This window comes from Carex rostrata, chromosome 12 (genome assembly GCF_964058835.1).
Source record: "Carex rostrata chromosome 12, lpCarRost1.2, whole genome shotgun sequence".
NCBI classification, from domain to species: Eukaryota; Viridiplantae; Streptophyta; class Magnoliopsida; order Poales; family Cyperaceae; genus Carex; species Carex rostrata.
The window spans coordinates 11128218-11143885 of record NC_135929.1 but is presented as its reverse complement, the minus strand read 5'-3'; the positions used below and the strand labels follow the sequence as shown (position 1 = coordinate 11143885).

At 33.7% G+C, this 15668-nt stretch overlaps 2 protein-coding genes and 1 long non-coding RNA gene across 3 annotated transcripts in view; 1 reads left to right on the top strand and 2 right to left on the bottom strand.

Moving 5' to 3' along the window:
• LOC144562542 (uncharacterized) overlaps positions 1-15668 on the bottom strand; it is a 294211-nt gene that overhangs the window by 105466 nt on the left and 173077 nt on the right. The window lies entirely within an intron of this gene.
• Positions 3406-5022, top strand: LOC144562949 (disease resistance RPP13-like protein 4). The gene has a single exon (XM_078312318.1). It carries the CDS (start codon positions 3406-3408, stop codon positions 4936-4938), a length of 1533 nt encoding a protein of 510 aa, XP_078168444.1. The 3' UTR covers positions 4939-5022.
• Positions 11323-14019, bottom strand: LOC144562626 (uncharacterized). The gene is made up of 3 exons (XR_013514170.1): positions 13660-14019; positions 12393-13311; positions 11323-12134 (listed from the first exon to the last, which is right to left on the bottom strand). It is a non-coding gene; the product is annotated as an uncharacterized LOC144562626 (long non-coding RNA).

Genomic DNA, 15668 nt, shown 5'->3' with positions numbered 1-15668 from the left:
TCATATTGTTTCTTTTACCATCATGACTAATGTCGGTTTGGATTAATCTAGAAATTACAAGCTATAGAATATTCTAGTTTTTCCTTCATCACCGCCTAGTTTGATATAGTTTCTTGAATATTCTAGCAAGGATTGAGCTTGGGCCTTCCGTCTAAAGTTTTACTGGGCTTTGGGCTTTGGGCTTCGGTGTTGTTATCTTCAACAATATTGTCAGTTAGCTGTTCATTCGTAAAGCAGTAAGCCACTACTTTCTCCGAAATATTCGTTTTCACCTTGATCACGATTAGGCAAATAAGTTTCCACTTAAGAATTCTCTAGTGTATACTTTTGATATCAACAGAAATTAAGCTAACGAGACGTGCACAAATATTGAACAGTTCAATATAAAACAAATAATGTATCATATACATGCTAAGTTTATAGAACTTTGTAGCAAAATCATTTGGTCCATCGTGAACCTGGAGCAACGAGGATCCATTGTGTATATATAGAAATAGAAGCACTTCCATTCGCTGCCATTTTTTTTCTAATTATTTTCCTCTTATTTCTTTTCCTCTCCATTTCTTTTTTCATGGATACTTCCATTTTAATTTTATGATTTTTTTCTTAATTTGTTTTCACTTTTTGTTATTTTTAGGGATTAATATTAAGACTAGCAAATCATTTTAATTTTTTAATAAATTAATTTTTTACCATTAATTTTTTTCCTATTATTTTAGTACAAACCAAACTTCTGACAAAAAAATCTGAATTTCTGATCCGATTCAGCCGATTTCAACCTATTCATCCGATTCCGTTCCGATTCCGAGTTTCAGAACCATGCTTACAAAACATTCCAAAGACTTTTTAGGAAGAAATCTGGACAGACTGATCAGAATTTGTCGGACCAGCATTTAAAATAGAATTTAACTTGTTCATAGCAGCACAAAAGACAATGGAACAACATGTATGATGTTGTTTGTACTAGAACCTAGACCATCGGCATTAATTGTTATAAATTTTGAGGCACTAACAACGATATTAGGGATAAAATATAGAACCCAGCTCTATATTTTCCTTCACGTACGACTTACTAGTTACTATACTGGTAGAACCAGTATAAGCCCCTGTATAACCCTTGCAACCAGTTCAGGAGCCTGATCTTCCCTCGGCTCACCAAAAACACAGAGCACAGTGGTATTTGCATAGAACAGGAAGTGCGCCAAAGTAGAACTGGTGTACCACGGTTCAACAAAGAAAATTGTGGCTTACCTGTCTTCAATGTGCACAGGTGTTTCGCCTGGTTCACGCATGGTCCACAGGAGAGTGCGGCTCTTTAGCACGAGAATGGGAGATGTCAGCGTGGTCTTTGCATGATGCACACCCCAGAAGCGAAAACTGATACCCCAAAAATAGCGGCAGCAGAAATAGCAAAGCCCCGAATACACCGATCGACTGTCGGCAACGAAGATGGCTCTAATATGAGTTTTTCCATCAATTTCTCATCTAATTCAAAGTCATCTGAGTTCAATTGATGGAGGATGTCAACCAACTTTCCTATGTGCTCCACTATCGATGATTTGTCTGCCATATTAAAATTCAACAACCATCATAAGAGATGGAGTTGATTACCTGTTGATGGTTTGTCTTGTAGACTTTGCAATTGATTTATCATGCCTATTTTCGTGATCTCCTTCATAACATAGTGTACCGTAAACATAGACAACATTAGTTGCATAAATTGCAATGCTCTCTGGTCGATTTTCTTTCAATCCAAATCCGTTGCGTCTTCTGGTGCTTTGTCAAGTATAACATCTTCCAGTCCTTGGGCATGCAACAAGTCCATCTATCAATAGCCAAAAAGTTCAGTCTCTTGTCTTTTTGATAATTCAGCATGTCACCAAACTGTCTTTTTTTTTTAAAACTCGGTAGAGGCTACCAAGAGATGTCACCAAACTGTCAAACTTGGCACTTTGAACATTTAGCTCTAATACCATTTGGTAGAACAAAAGCATAGCAAGCACACAATACATGACAAAAAAAAAAAACTTTTGAAAACTTTATGGGGAGAAAATATCTCCAAGCATTCTTACAGTTACAACTAAGAAAAAAGTTTTTAACTATTTTTCAAAACTTAATTTTCATCTAACATGCCCTTTAAGGGTCCATTTTGTTGCATAAGATTCCTACTTAAATATCCTAAAATAAAATGTACGCCCACTAACCAGCCTAAATAACCTAGAGAGTACTCCGCTATCTCAAAATAGTCATAGACATTCTAAAATTGGCTACAATATGTTTTGAAGAACATAAGCTAAAAACAGACCCAATGAAAATAAGAAAACTGTTGAAAATAGTACAAGGGAATACTTGTTTTGAGCCAAAAATGAATTGCCTTTTATTAATGAGCCTCTTGGGCTTATATAGAGCTTACATTTTCCTAATAAGTCCCTAGATTTCTCTATAATCTCTTTTTACCAAAAGAACCCTAACAAAAATACTAATAGTAAAGGTACAAATCTCAACAATCTCTCTCAAGATGGGCGAAAGATATCAACTAAGCTGTTGGAAAATCCGTTGGAAAACTAACAACAATCTCTACAAGATTAATATAGAATTGGTGCTCCACATCTCTCTTCCAAAACTAATTGAAGTTTCTTAGACAATCTGAATATCAGAACACATCCAATCAAACTTAGATATCAAAAGAGGTTGAATTCATTAGAAATCACGCATCACTTCATAATATTCAAATTTGAATTTATGACAACTTCAATTCTTGAAACTGTACTTTTCATTAATAAATATATAAATTTAGCATTCCAATCATAAGTGAAAATATTCAACTAAATTAAGAAGAACATTAAATTTTACAAAAATATTTTTTCGTTGAAGGTCATAAATTTGATAAATCTTAGACTAATATTATCTAATTTGCCATTATGTATACTATCAAAACTGTCACAGTATAGATTTTGACTAAGCATATTAATGTAGAAAGGTTTTTATTATGCATGCTATATATAATATATTCAGCCTCTAACCTCAATAGACAAAACTACTGTTTCTTAGGTCTGAAAAACCATTGCAATGAACAACAATCAAAACGAAGCCAAGTTAAAGGCCAGTGCTGTAGACTTCATTGGACCACTACTGAAACGCCTTAAATTAGCCGAGGAGATCAAAGTTTCTGAGAACTCGCAGATGGCGACAACCATCGACCAAATTAGAACAGAAGTTTTAAAGACAAAAGATAGTATTAGTGGCATACAAAAACGGGATTGGGAGCTAATTGGTCTCTTTGGAAAGATAGAAAGACAGATTGATTCCTGGATTGATCATAATGAGAAAAGGGATGAAATGAAAGAAAACACTGTAATGAACGAACTAAAAGATGTAACGATCAAACTCAAAGATTTTCTTTGTATGCTTTCACATATACCTGAGAAAGCACAAGAGGAAGTCACTGGATCATCCAGTAGAAGTTATCAAGGGAGTAAATTGTTCGAGGATTTTAAAGATCTAAAGGAGTTGGACGTCCATTCCATTCTTTGCCTGTATAGCCTTGGCACTTTTCCAGAAAACACAGAACTGGAGAAGAGATTTGTGATTTACTGGTGGATTGGTCTAGGGCTTTTACCTCGGACTAGTTGGGAAAAAGCTAAGATGCATGGTAACACAATCTATTCTGGTCTGAAGGAGAAAGGTTTCCTCGAATCCATACATAACGGAAAGCAAAATCAAGTAATCAACCGATGCACCATCAACCCTACAGTACACAAATGGTTGTTGTCCCCCAATGTGAGTAATGTCATCTTTAGTTTTGACCAAAGTGAACACTCCAGTTCGCCCTTTTTTGGGGAATGGTTCAAAGAGAGAGTACATATAAATCTAGACAAGAAGTACCTTAATGTCCCCATCAACAAAGAGTTGCGGGTGGTTCACCTAGGAAGTTGGCGTTACACAGAAGTGAAGGCTGACAACAATGCCAATGAAACTGGGCCTAAAAAACCAATGTCAATTGACCACATTGAGATCGAAAATCCTGACGTATTAAAAAAATTGAGTGAAAATACGACCTACCTTAGCCTGCGAGGCATTTCGGGGATAGAAGAGATTCCTGAATCCATTGGGAAACTAGAAAACCTGATTATACTAGATCTCAGGTCTTGTCATAATCTGATTAAATTACCACAAAAACCAAGGTCCACATTAAAAAAAAAATTATCCCATCGTACTAGGTTCAAGAAATTAATTGGATGGAAATTACCCAAAGAAAATTCCCAAGAAAGCTGGTTCAATAAGCTGATGGTTTTAGATATATCGGGATGTTATCTATTAGATCATATGCCAAAGTGGATATCTGAGCTCTGTAATTTGGAGGTGTTAAAGGGCTTTCTAGTTGGCAACGTGGGAAAAAAAAATGAGTCATGCTGGCTAGGTGATCTTTCAAAATTGAAAAACCTCAAAAAGCTGAGCATTAGAACTACCACTGACATGAGTCCCGAAGTTTTCAGGGACTTTAATTCTCTGGAGAGCCTTTTGAAATTAACAATTACATGGAGAAAACATAAGATAGCAGACTACTCTTTACCAAAGAATCTTGAAAAGTTGGATATCAGATGTTATCCAGAAGAAAATGTATCAAAGCTGATGAACTGTGCCGAACTGACAAAATTGAAGAAATTATATATAAGAGGTGGGAACCTTACAGACATTCCTTCCCATAAAAACTGGAAAGTGGAGAAATTGCGCCTTAGGTTCTTAAAAAAATTGGATTCAACCGACTGGGAAGCGGTGAGGGGCTTATTTCCGAATTTAAATTACGTGGAATATGTGGGATGTCATCACCGGCCCAATAAATTCCCCAACGATGGGATTTGTTGGATTAAGGAGAAGGATGAGCCATCCCTAAGCGCCAATGATAGTGAGATACCAATTATTCATGAGGCATTTTGAAGATGGGATGATGTTGTTTACATGCTTTCTATATCAGTTATCTTATGTCACTTTTAGTATAACATACGTGAATTTCATTTGATTATGGGATGTGTGTGTGTGTGCGCATCTGGATACTCGTTTTTGATGAAAAATAAGTGTAACCATGTAAGGATATTGTTAGTTGATTGTATAATGGTAAGGGAATGTAAGTGTGTGTGTGTGAGTGTGTGGATACTCGTTTTTGATGAAAATAAGAGTGTAACCATATATGGATATTGTTACTTGATTGTTTAATGGTAAGGGAATGTAAGAGTGTAACCATGTAAGGATATTGTTACTTGATTGTTTAATGGTAAGTGAATGTAAGAGTGTAACCATCAGCTTGCGTGTAATTTTTATTGCAGTAATTTCATACATAATTTTTTATTAAATATCTTTTCTTTTGCTCCACTGATTCATCTTTGGTTTGAATTCTTTATCTTGATCAGTTCCAGCGATCGAGCAACTATAAGTGGTTCATTCTTCTTCTTCTTCTTCTTCTATCAACCAACATGTTGGTTTGAATACAATTAACGGGTCCAGCCCGTTTTGCCTTTAGCATTGGCTAGAAGCCAAGAGATGCTAATTCTTGTCTTTGCCATCGATAGGAAATCAAAGCCTGTTTGTATTTTGTTGCTTTGCTATCAGTAAGATCGTCAACCGTTGACACCCCTAATGTCTTCATCTCATTTCTCTCTCTGCTTGGAGCCTAAGCTTTCCCACATCTGTGAAATATTGTCTAGATTTAATTTTTTTTTAAGCTCCAAAATTAAGAACCCACGTCTAAATTATGTGACTAAGCTTACAATGCATTAAAAAAAATTAAGTCCATGAGGGTCCTACTCATCCTACTCATATCATTCTTAGAAATTATAAAATTAATTCTTCGAGAAAAGGAAATGAGTGTTTTTTTTTCTTCCAAAAATAGTAGGGTGCGGCTCCGACTCAGCTCTGGAACCGCACCAATGATACTATTCCATCAATTTTTCACGTTGTCACAACAACCACACAAAAAAACCACACATGCTATGAAAAACTCATGGAATTGTACTATTGGTGCGGTTCCGAACTCTGTGCCGATTTGAAACCGCACCACAAAAACTTTTGTGGTTTAAATTTATGGGATGCAAAACAAAAAATTAATGACAAAAATACAAAATAATTTGTAAAAATATTTGAAGATGGTTTGAAAATTAAAATCAGAATGCAATTTCTAGAATGAAGATAGTTCGTAAGCGATTGATAATTAATTTATAATAACGGTGTGTTATGAAGTAACATGATCGATCAAAATAAAAATGTAAATAATTTTTTATTTTTTAATAATTTATCAATTTGTTGACGACTAATTTAATTTGATAAAAACAAAAAGGGGCAGATGTAGTGGCATATAGGCAGCAGGTGCTAGGGCGCTGTGGAGAGAGAGGAACAAGGAGTAGTGTGCCACCTCATAGAAGTTACAACACTCGAGATTGATAGATGGAGGGCATGCATTCAATTAGGGATGAATGAGGTAGAATGTGGGGTCAAATAGAAAACACACAAAATCTCCATTGTAATTATGTAGGAGCTAGAGATATGGTTTTACTTTTTCTCATCAATATTTTTGTTGTCGACTATCGCCGCCAATCATTAAAAAAAAAAAGTTATTCATGGATTTGACTGATGTCATGTGTATACTGGAGAAAAGACCCAAATACATTATCAAAGAGAAGTGCACAAGGAAATAAGGAAAGAAGAGAAACTACAGATTTTTGGCATTACACACTATATAAAGTTCTATAGAGTGGGAAAAATTGCACGGCAAAACCAGCTCTATTACGTTATGGCACAGCACTGTTACTGTCACGTGCCGTGACTATTCATGTATCATGGCCATCTTTTAAAAATTTGACACGTCACGTCACTCGAAAGATCTAGTCAATGTCATGCAAGTCACATGTAATTAAAACCGTTAGATCTTGATTAAATAATGAATCTTGAATCAACTAATTTAAATTATGAAAAAAAATAGTTAAACGTGATTGGACACAATACGTTTGGACATAACGTGACTCGTGTGCCGTGATCACCCCTTGACATTTTGATCATAGCACGGCACGTGTGACTGTTCACTTGATCACAACACAGCATGAGACCAAAATCACGGCATATTAATCACAGCACAACACAGCATGTTTTTACCGCTCTATATAGAAGAATATAGTTTGGCAACACAGAAAGGCCCAGTGCCTTCGTTGATTGTATGAAAACTGATACTCATGTTCAGAACTGCAAAATGTTTTGTGATATTTTGCAACCTTTAAAATAAAATATCACACATCATCACGAAAGAGGTCGATTCTAAATGACAACTTATATAGTTTATTTGATTAGGAAGCACGTAGGTAACTAGTCAGACTACATGTAGTATTGAATACCAATATATCCACTTCTTTGCCTGCTACCTCAAAAAAGATAATTATATATATCCAATTCAAACACAAAAACAAGCTATGTTTCTTCGTATACGCTGACTAAAAGACTATTATCTATACCACTTCGTAGAAAGCTTATATATTACAAAAACTCACAAGTAATATAAATTTAGTTAATTTACAAATTTTGTGCTAAAAACCCGAATGTAGCTGTACGTGTGATTTGACTCTGGTAATTCAGGAGAGGGTATACTCACAGTCAATCAGACGGGTCAGGATCTCCTGACAGCTCGGTCTTTCATGAGGCTCAGCCCAACAATCTAAATAAAAAAAAGGGTCCAAATTGAGATCAACATATCTCACACCCTTTGCAGGAAGAGTTTTTGACATTTCACAGAAAGATGCACAGGGGAGGATGGAGCTAGAAAATTGAGATTTTTGTTTGTGTGTGTGTGTGTTGGGGGGGGGGGGGGGGGGGGGGGGGGGGGGGGGGGGGGGCTAATAAGGGAATCTTTTTAACTTGGCACGAATTTCAAAGCCCCTGCCCCCTATGGTGACCCGAATTCCAAACCGGTTGAGATTTAATCTCAAACCGTAAAGTGAGGGTAATTCTCTGCAATACCTGAGAGGATACGAACTCGGGCTGGATAAATAAGTTTTAGGGTACTGTAGCTCCAATTCGGATCGCAGCAGATTTGTTTCCGTCGCAGCCGGCTGCAAAAAAACAAAATATAATATTCATATAATCAGCAAAAACTGGATTGGAGAACTTGGGGGTGAAAGATGGAGAAGAAAGCAAAAAAAAATATGTTGGTTTGATTACTAAATTTTCGTAAAAACATATGTGGTGTTAATTATCACTCGAAATTTCAAGCTAAATTATGTAAAAAATATATATATTATCATAATGTGTCCCCCAAAAAAAAAGATGCCATTCGGGCCTTTATATTTTCCCTTTTGTATATTGTCTTCTATGGTGACGTTAATTGGATATACCTGCTACCTCAAATTTGACTATTGAACAATTAATCGTTTATAAACTAGTCAAAAGTTGATATATATTTTTTTTAATGCCAACTTCCTATTCTACTGGAAGCACGTATATATATCCAAATACAACATTTCCATGGGTAACCAGATTAAATTCCAAAAAAGTATTTTGGTTACTTTTAATATATAGATTAATTAACAAATTGCTTAAAAAATGTCACAAGTTGTTAACTATTTTTCATTTTACAAGTAATTACCTAAGTCATTTGTAAAATTGATTTTTTTTTCTTTTTTCTTTTCAGCATGTTAGTATGATGTGTTAAGAACAATTAAAAAAAAGATACCTGATATTATTTTTGTGAAATCATTTCATCTATTTTTAACAAATAAGAAGATAGAACACATCTGATCAGATCTAGAATTGAACTAACCTAGCTGAGAATTTCTCTTATTTGGAAGTATAATGAAATCGATACCTCCAATATTTCCGAGTAGATCAAGCCAATACAGCGACATTAGGAAGGAAAGAAATGAAAATGAAAATGGATGTGACTTTTATGGGAAATTGAGGTGATTTTTATGAGATATCTTTTAATATAATTACTATAGTTTTTCTCATAAATTTTGATATTATAAAATATGACAAGCACTCAACAATTGAGTCATCTGAGTATTCTAGCGAACGTAGAAATTTGGCCCAACAGGCCTGGAAGCATTATTTTTTTCCGATAATATAATACTCCAAGGCTGAAAATATCGCACTTCTCAGTGAAAAAACTGAAAATATCGAACGGTCATAATGTTACCTTAAGTATTATGTTACTTTAGAGTATAGAACATTATTATTTTCCCTCTTGTCTCGCACATATACATATCCTCTAATCATGGCTAACTCTGTGATTAAATTTCTCTCAGACATTTTTTAATATACCTTACGTATGCATCCTCCAAGCTTCCGACATGTTTTGTTAATGGGTTGCTAGTCGGATTACGTACTTGTACTCTCCTAAAAAACTATAAAATTATGTATTTTTCTCTCCAAATTCTATAATTAAGTATTTAATTTCTAAAATTTTAACATCTCTATATTTACACAGTTTTGAGATTTATTAAACCTAATTAATATAATGAATAATTGGAAATATTAACACCTCACATATTTACCCAGTTTTGAGATTTGTTAAACGTAATTAATATCATTATTCATTAAAATTGGATAAATACGTGAGTTATTAAAAAATTTAATGGTAAATATATAATTTTGTAATTTTTGAATGGTACATCTGAAATCCTCCCACAAATTAATTATTTTTGGAATAGGCTGTTAATTTTGATATAACAAGGGGAAAAAAAATCATTGGCAGCTTCTGTTTTACCCTTGAAATTAATTTATTTCTTTATTTCTTTCTGGGACTAAAAACCTTGAAAGTAAAGAAGGAAAAAATAATAAAACAAGAAAAAAAAAATACACAGACTTCTAAACTGTCATATTACTAAACAAAATCCACCATATAACCTCAATTATATAAGAAAAAAAAATGTTAACAAAACAGACCCTCATTTTGTCCAAAACCAAAGCTGCATTTTTCAACTATTCATTATGCATTATCCATACCACAACATCTAAACAATTAAAATTAACATAACTACTCGAGCAGCTAATCCATGTTCATCAAGCCAAGCAACCTGTTCAATATCAGGTCTCAATTTGAGGTCTGAACTTAAACATCTACATCCAATTTGAAGTTCTTTCTCATACAACTTGCCCTTTAAATTATTACTAGCAAATTAAGCGCCTCGCTTTGCTTGGACAGTGATAATTGAGATAAAAGAAATATATAAAAGAAAACATAGTGCTTGTGTACCATGGAATCACCACACTAATACATACTAGTAGAACTTCGAATTTTGGGATTAGTAAATTTATGTACAATTAAGGCCATTGACTTGAAGGGGCTTGGCCACGGTGGGAGAACCGAAAAGAAAGACAAGTTTAATTAGCTTTCACAACCTGAGTTCACAACACAATAAAGGATAATTTATTCATAACACCCTATACATGAATCAAAATTAAAACTTCCTACCTAGCAACTACATCTGTTTACTACTTTCAACTTTTTATTCAATTTGATTACTTTATTTCTGGAACAATGTGCATGATGTGTCTAACCAGGAAAATTAAAACACCAACTATTGTAAAACAACATTTAACATAATAGTCGACACATTCATTCCATCTAATCAAAATACAGAATGGGTCTATTTGCAGATATTTTAAGAAAAAACAGGGTGGACTTAATTTCTGGGTGTTTCCAAATTGCAAAAACATTAATATTGGGTCTACTTCCCTTTCCAAATTGCACTTAATTTATGGGTGTTTCCTGGCAGTGTTGCCAAAAGGTGAGTGCAATTTGCAAAAGTGCCCCAATGCATATTTACTGCCAGAGCAGGTAACAATGGTTACTAACCTCCATTTTTCAATAAAAAAATAATAATAAATAGTATAAATTCTAACCAAGGGTTGCTTGTCATTCCCAGCAACTTCACTTTGTCACTTTTGATCTCTCTCATCTCATCTCAGCAAGTTCACTTAGCCCAATTCAACTCCTTAAACTTCTTCAATCCCAATTCCAATACAAATATTACCATAGCCTCACTAACTCATAAATTCACAGCCAAACTATGTTATAGAAAATCACTTGACGATTAAAATTATTATGTCTTTTGCTCTGCAGCTGTAAGAATCCCAGTTGCAGTTACCGCAAGTTTACTTACATAAACCCAGGTTTCCTTCATAACTTGATTGCTGTTAACCCATTATGTCTCAATCCTGTCAATTTCCACCCGTTAACCCATTATGACTCAAACCCGTCAATTTCAACCTGTTAACTCCATTATGACTCAAACCCGTCAATTTCAACCTGTTAAGCCCGTTATTGTTTAAGAAGCTGTGCAACCAAAAAAAAAAAAAACTTTAAACTATGCAAGTTTTGGAGGTAGTATAAAATATTTAAGATATGTAGAAGAATCTACTGAGGAATGAAAGACAATCCGATCCAACAAGAAAAAATGGCTGACAAAGAGGATATGGGAAATTATAAACAGGACCCTGTGAAGTCCCAGTTTTGTGTACACATTAAGTTGTTAATCTAATTATAGCGCTTTTGTATGAGAGAAGGTAAAAATAACTATATAAAAGAGAAAATACATCACTGTACCAAAATTTATAAAATATGCTGAGTTCTTGTCTCTCATCACTGTCAGAACCTGTACATGCAGTCATGTAAGTTTAATTTACCTAATTTGAGACTATGCTTTTTCCTCCAGCAAAAAAAAAAAAAATAGGGATTATGCTTATGTAATGCAAAAATTTAACCTGCAATTAATTCTTTTGTTATTATTCATTTTTTTATGTGGTATTTGTCATTTTGTCGGATATTTGCAAATAACACCCCCAAACATTTGATTTTTTAATGTTGTGTAAACTGGTTATGAAAAAATTTATTTGCATCACATGGAAACTTGGTCATTTCTGCTTGATTAAAAAAAGGTATTTTCATTTGCAAAAATATCCAAAAGAAAAAGGAGTAATTACAGAAACTTTTTTTCTATCAGGGGCAATTTAGTAATTTTTGTCATTTGTCATTTGACTAGCTGTTATGCACCTTGTTCACCTCGGACTGGCTTCCAGATTCTACCTTTGAAATTATAAATTACCTGAGCATCAGCATCAGCCAAGCTAGAGTACCGGTCCCTACAATTGGTTATCTACATATTTTGCCAAAAAAGAAGTTATACACATGATAGATTGTATTAGTCCAATCAAATACCAGTACGAGCTAATTATAACCATATCATTTTTCTGACAAAATTATATGCTGAACATTTCCTTTGGTTTCTAACCACCACCTTGCCATGTTAGTATCTATTTCTCTCTCTTTGTTAATCAAACTGAAATGCAGAGTCTAGTTGATTGGTCTCGTCTTTTCTTGACAAGTGTAAAAAGAACATTTAATATATCCATACCTACAACTAAGCTGATTGTTACTCCAAGTATAGTTCCCTTCAAATTATTAGGCTTCCTTCCAGCTTTGCTGTAAAAATGTTTAACATATATAATGTACTTGCAGACCAACTTATACATGTTTTAGAATTCTTCTACTATTTTTTTAGATTGGTGGACAATCACTTGATTTGAAAATTATGGACCATAAAAAAATAGTTTTCTTATCAATTCCCTTTACCAGAAAAGAAATCCAAGCAGAAACCAACAGGAAAATATAGTGTGCGAGGTTACTCTTGTCAGAAAGTACCATAGTAGAGACCAACCAATCAGTGCTATGCATAGTACCATAGCCTTTCTCACTCTTAAGAGAAAAAACTACAGCAAACAAAGGAATAAAGAGGAGAGGAGTTTTATTAACACCTTCAGGTTCAAGAGGTGAAATTACCGTATGTGCTCCACAAATCTATTTAGAGAGGAAGGGAAGGGAACACAGAGGGGAGGGAGAGGAGGAAGGGAAGAATTTAAATGAAATTACTTGCTCCACAATTTTATAGCGAGGGGAGAAAGATTGTGGAGTAACTTGACATTTATTTTATATATTTTTAAATATGACTATTTTACCCTTATATATTATTTACAGTGACACAAACTTTGTCACACTTACATTCTTAACTTGCCATATATTACTATCAACATCCTTCTTTTCATTTATTGAGTTACTGATTTTTTTTCATAAGAAGCCCTTAGACATGCCTTCTATTAATTCAAACAAAGTTTTTACAATTTAATTTTGTTACCAGGGTTACGAACTACTTGAAAAATTAAATCAGCGTAATAGAAAAAAAGAATAAAATAAAAAAGTAGAACACAACTACATTCACAGGCTTGCCAGCAGGTGTCAGAATGTGCCAGTAGAAATCTGCCAGCATAATTAGTGACCTAGAAGGAAGTAAAAACAGAAAATTCATATTGGATCTGATTACTGATATATTTGACTTAATATATAATTATCTTATCATAACTAGTACATTTGTTTTAGAACAATTGTAATGTAGGGTATACAAACATGGGTATTTCATCGAACAACTTGTGTGCATCCATAAAATTTATACATTTAGCATATGAATCAACAAATTCAATATCCCCAAATGGTCAAAACCAAGAGAGAAAGCACATGATGATGAAGTTAAAAAAAAAAAAAGAGAACGCAAAGTAAAATTGTTTGAAAGTTCACCCGGCCAATGAGAGGCTACCGAAAAGGAAAGCACCATACAGTTGAGAACTTACAGTTAGATTCTAGGAAGAAAAACGAAAGACGAAATCTGAAGAGACGGAAAAAAGGGTGAAGTCAGTAAATCTTCGTGTGGGCCCTCTTTTCCTTCGTCTACATCCCGATTTCGATTTGGGGTGACGAATTTCGTCTGTCTAGCGTAAGTGAGTTACTCTCGCTGTTACTCTCCCCTCTGATTTCATTTTGTGGAGCAAGTAAATCTCCGATAGTTCCCATCCCTCCCCTTTCACTCCCGTCCGATCCCCTCATCTGGAAAAGTTCCCTTTACTCTTGCCAGGCCATGCCATTGCTGAAATTACCTTAAAATTTTCTGAAAAGTTTTTCCTAGACATTTCATCGAACAGATTTTTGGTGCTTCTTCTGCGAACTCTCTGCCACAACAACCACATTGGTGCAATTATGAACTCTCTGCCGAGTTGGAACCGCACCACATGAGTTTTCGTGGTTTAAATTTGTGAGATGCAAAAAATAATTAATAACAAAAATACAAAATAATTTGTAAAAATATTTGAAGATGGTTTGAAAATTAAAATCAGAATGCAATTTCTAGAATGAAGATAGTTCGGAAGTGATTGAGAATTAATTTATAAAAACAATGTGTTATGATGTAACATGATGGATCAAAATAAAAATGAAAATAATTTTTATTTTTTAATAGTTTATTAATTTGTTGACGACTAATTTAATTTGATAAAAAAAAAAGTTTGAGGATCAAAGAAATAAAAAGAAATGCAAATGCAAATTCAAACTTCAAATGAGCATAACTTTTGACATGAAATTTTAATTTCAACGTATGACTACTTTTCAAAAATTATTTGTGAAGGGATCTACAAAATGAAATGAGGGTGGTATTGACTATTGATACTAAAAAATAATCAACCTACCTCCTAAGGTCATGATTTTCAGAAAATTAAGTTGCTTCCTTCATATTACTTTTTTCTGTTTTACATCTTCTTTGATAGTTTAAGTCATGACTAAAATTAATTCGATTAGAGGAGAGAGAAATTAGAAAATGAAGAAGTGTCTATATATAATAGTGGACCTACAGACAGAGTAAGTGTGAAACAAGTTAATATATTTAGAGAAGTGGTCTAAATTACTCCGAGGTAACTCCACATTACCCTCATATTTTATGACCTCTTCCAATTACCAAGTTAATTATCTTTGTGATTTTTAGGGTTCTAAACATGTTTATATCCATTGTTTTTTATTAATTTGTTGATGACTAATTTAATTTGATAAAAAAAAAGGTTTGAGGATCAAAGAAATTAAAAAAAAATGCAAATGCAAATTCAAACTTCAAATGAGCATTACTTTTGACATGAAATTTTAATTTTAACGTATGACTACTTTTCAAAAATTATGTTTATGTGAAGGGATCTACAAAATGAAATGAGGGTGGTACTGACTATTGACACTAAAAAATAATCAACCAACCTCCTAAGGTCATGATATTTAGAAAATTAAGTTGTTTCCTTCATCTTACTTCTTCTTTGATAGTTTAAGTTATAACTAAAATTAATTCGATTAGAGGAGAGAGAAATTAGAAAATGAAGAAGTGTCTATAATAGTGGGCCTATAGACAGAGTAAGGGCCTATTCAGCAGCCCAATAGGGAATAGGAATGAGTATAGGAATAAAAAATTTTGAACTGCATTTTATTTTCACGTGGGGAAAAAAAATTCAGTCTGAGTGATTTTTTTTTCCCACGTAAACAGTTACTTTTGAGATTACTGCCGAACAGGGCCTAAGTGTGAAACAAGTTAATATATTTAGAGAGGTGGTTTAAGTTACTCCGATGTAACTCCACATTACCCTCATATTTTATGACCTAATGGAGTAATTTCCCCTTCCAATTATCAAGTTATCTTCGTGATTTTTAGGGTTTCTAAACATGTTTATATCCATTGTTTTTTATACTATTTTGGAAATGGAGAAATAATTCAATAAATTATCCCATCTAGCATAGCAATTTATCGATGAGAAAAAATATGCATGTTGTCAAA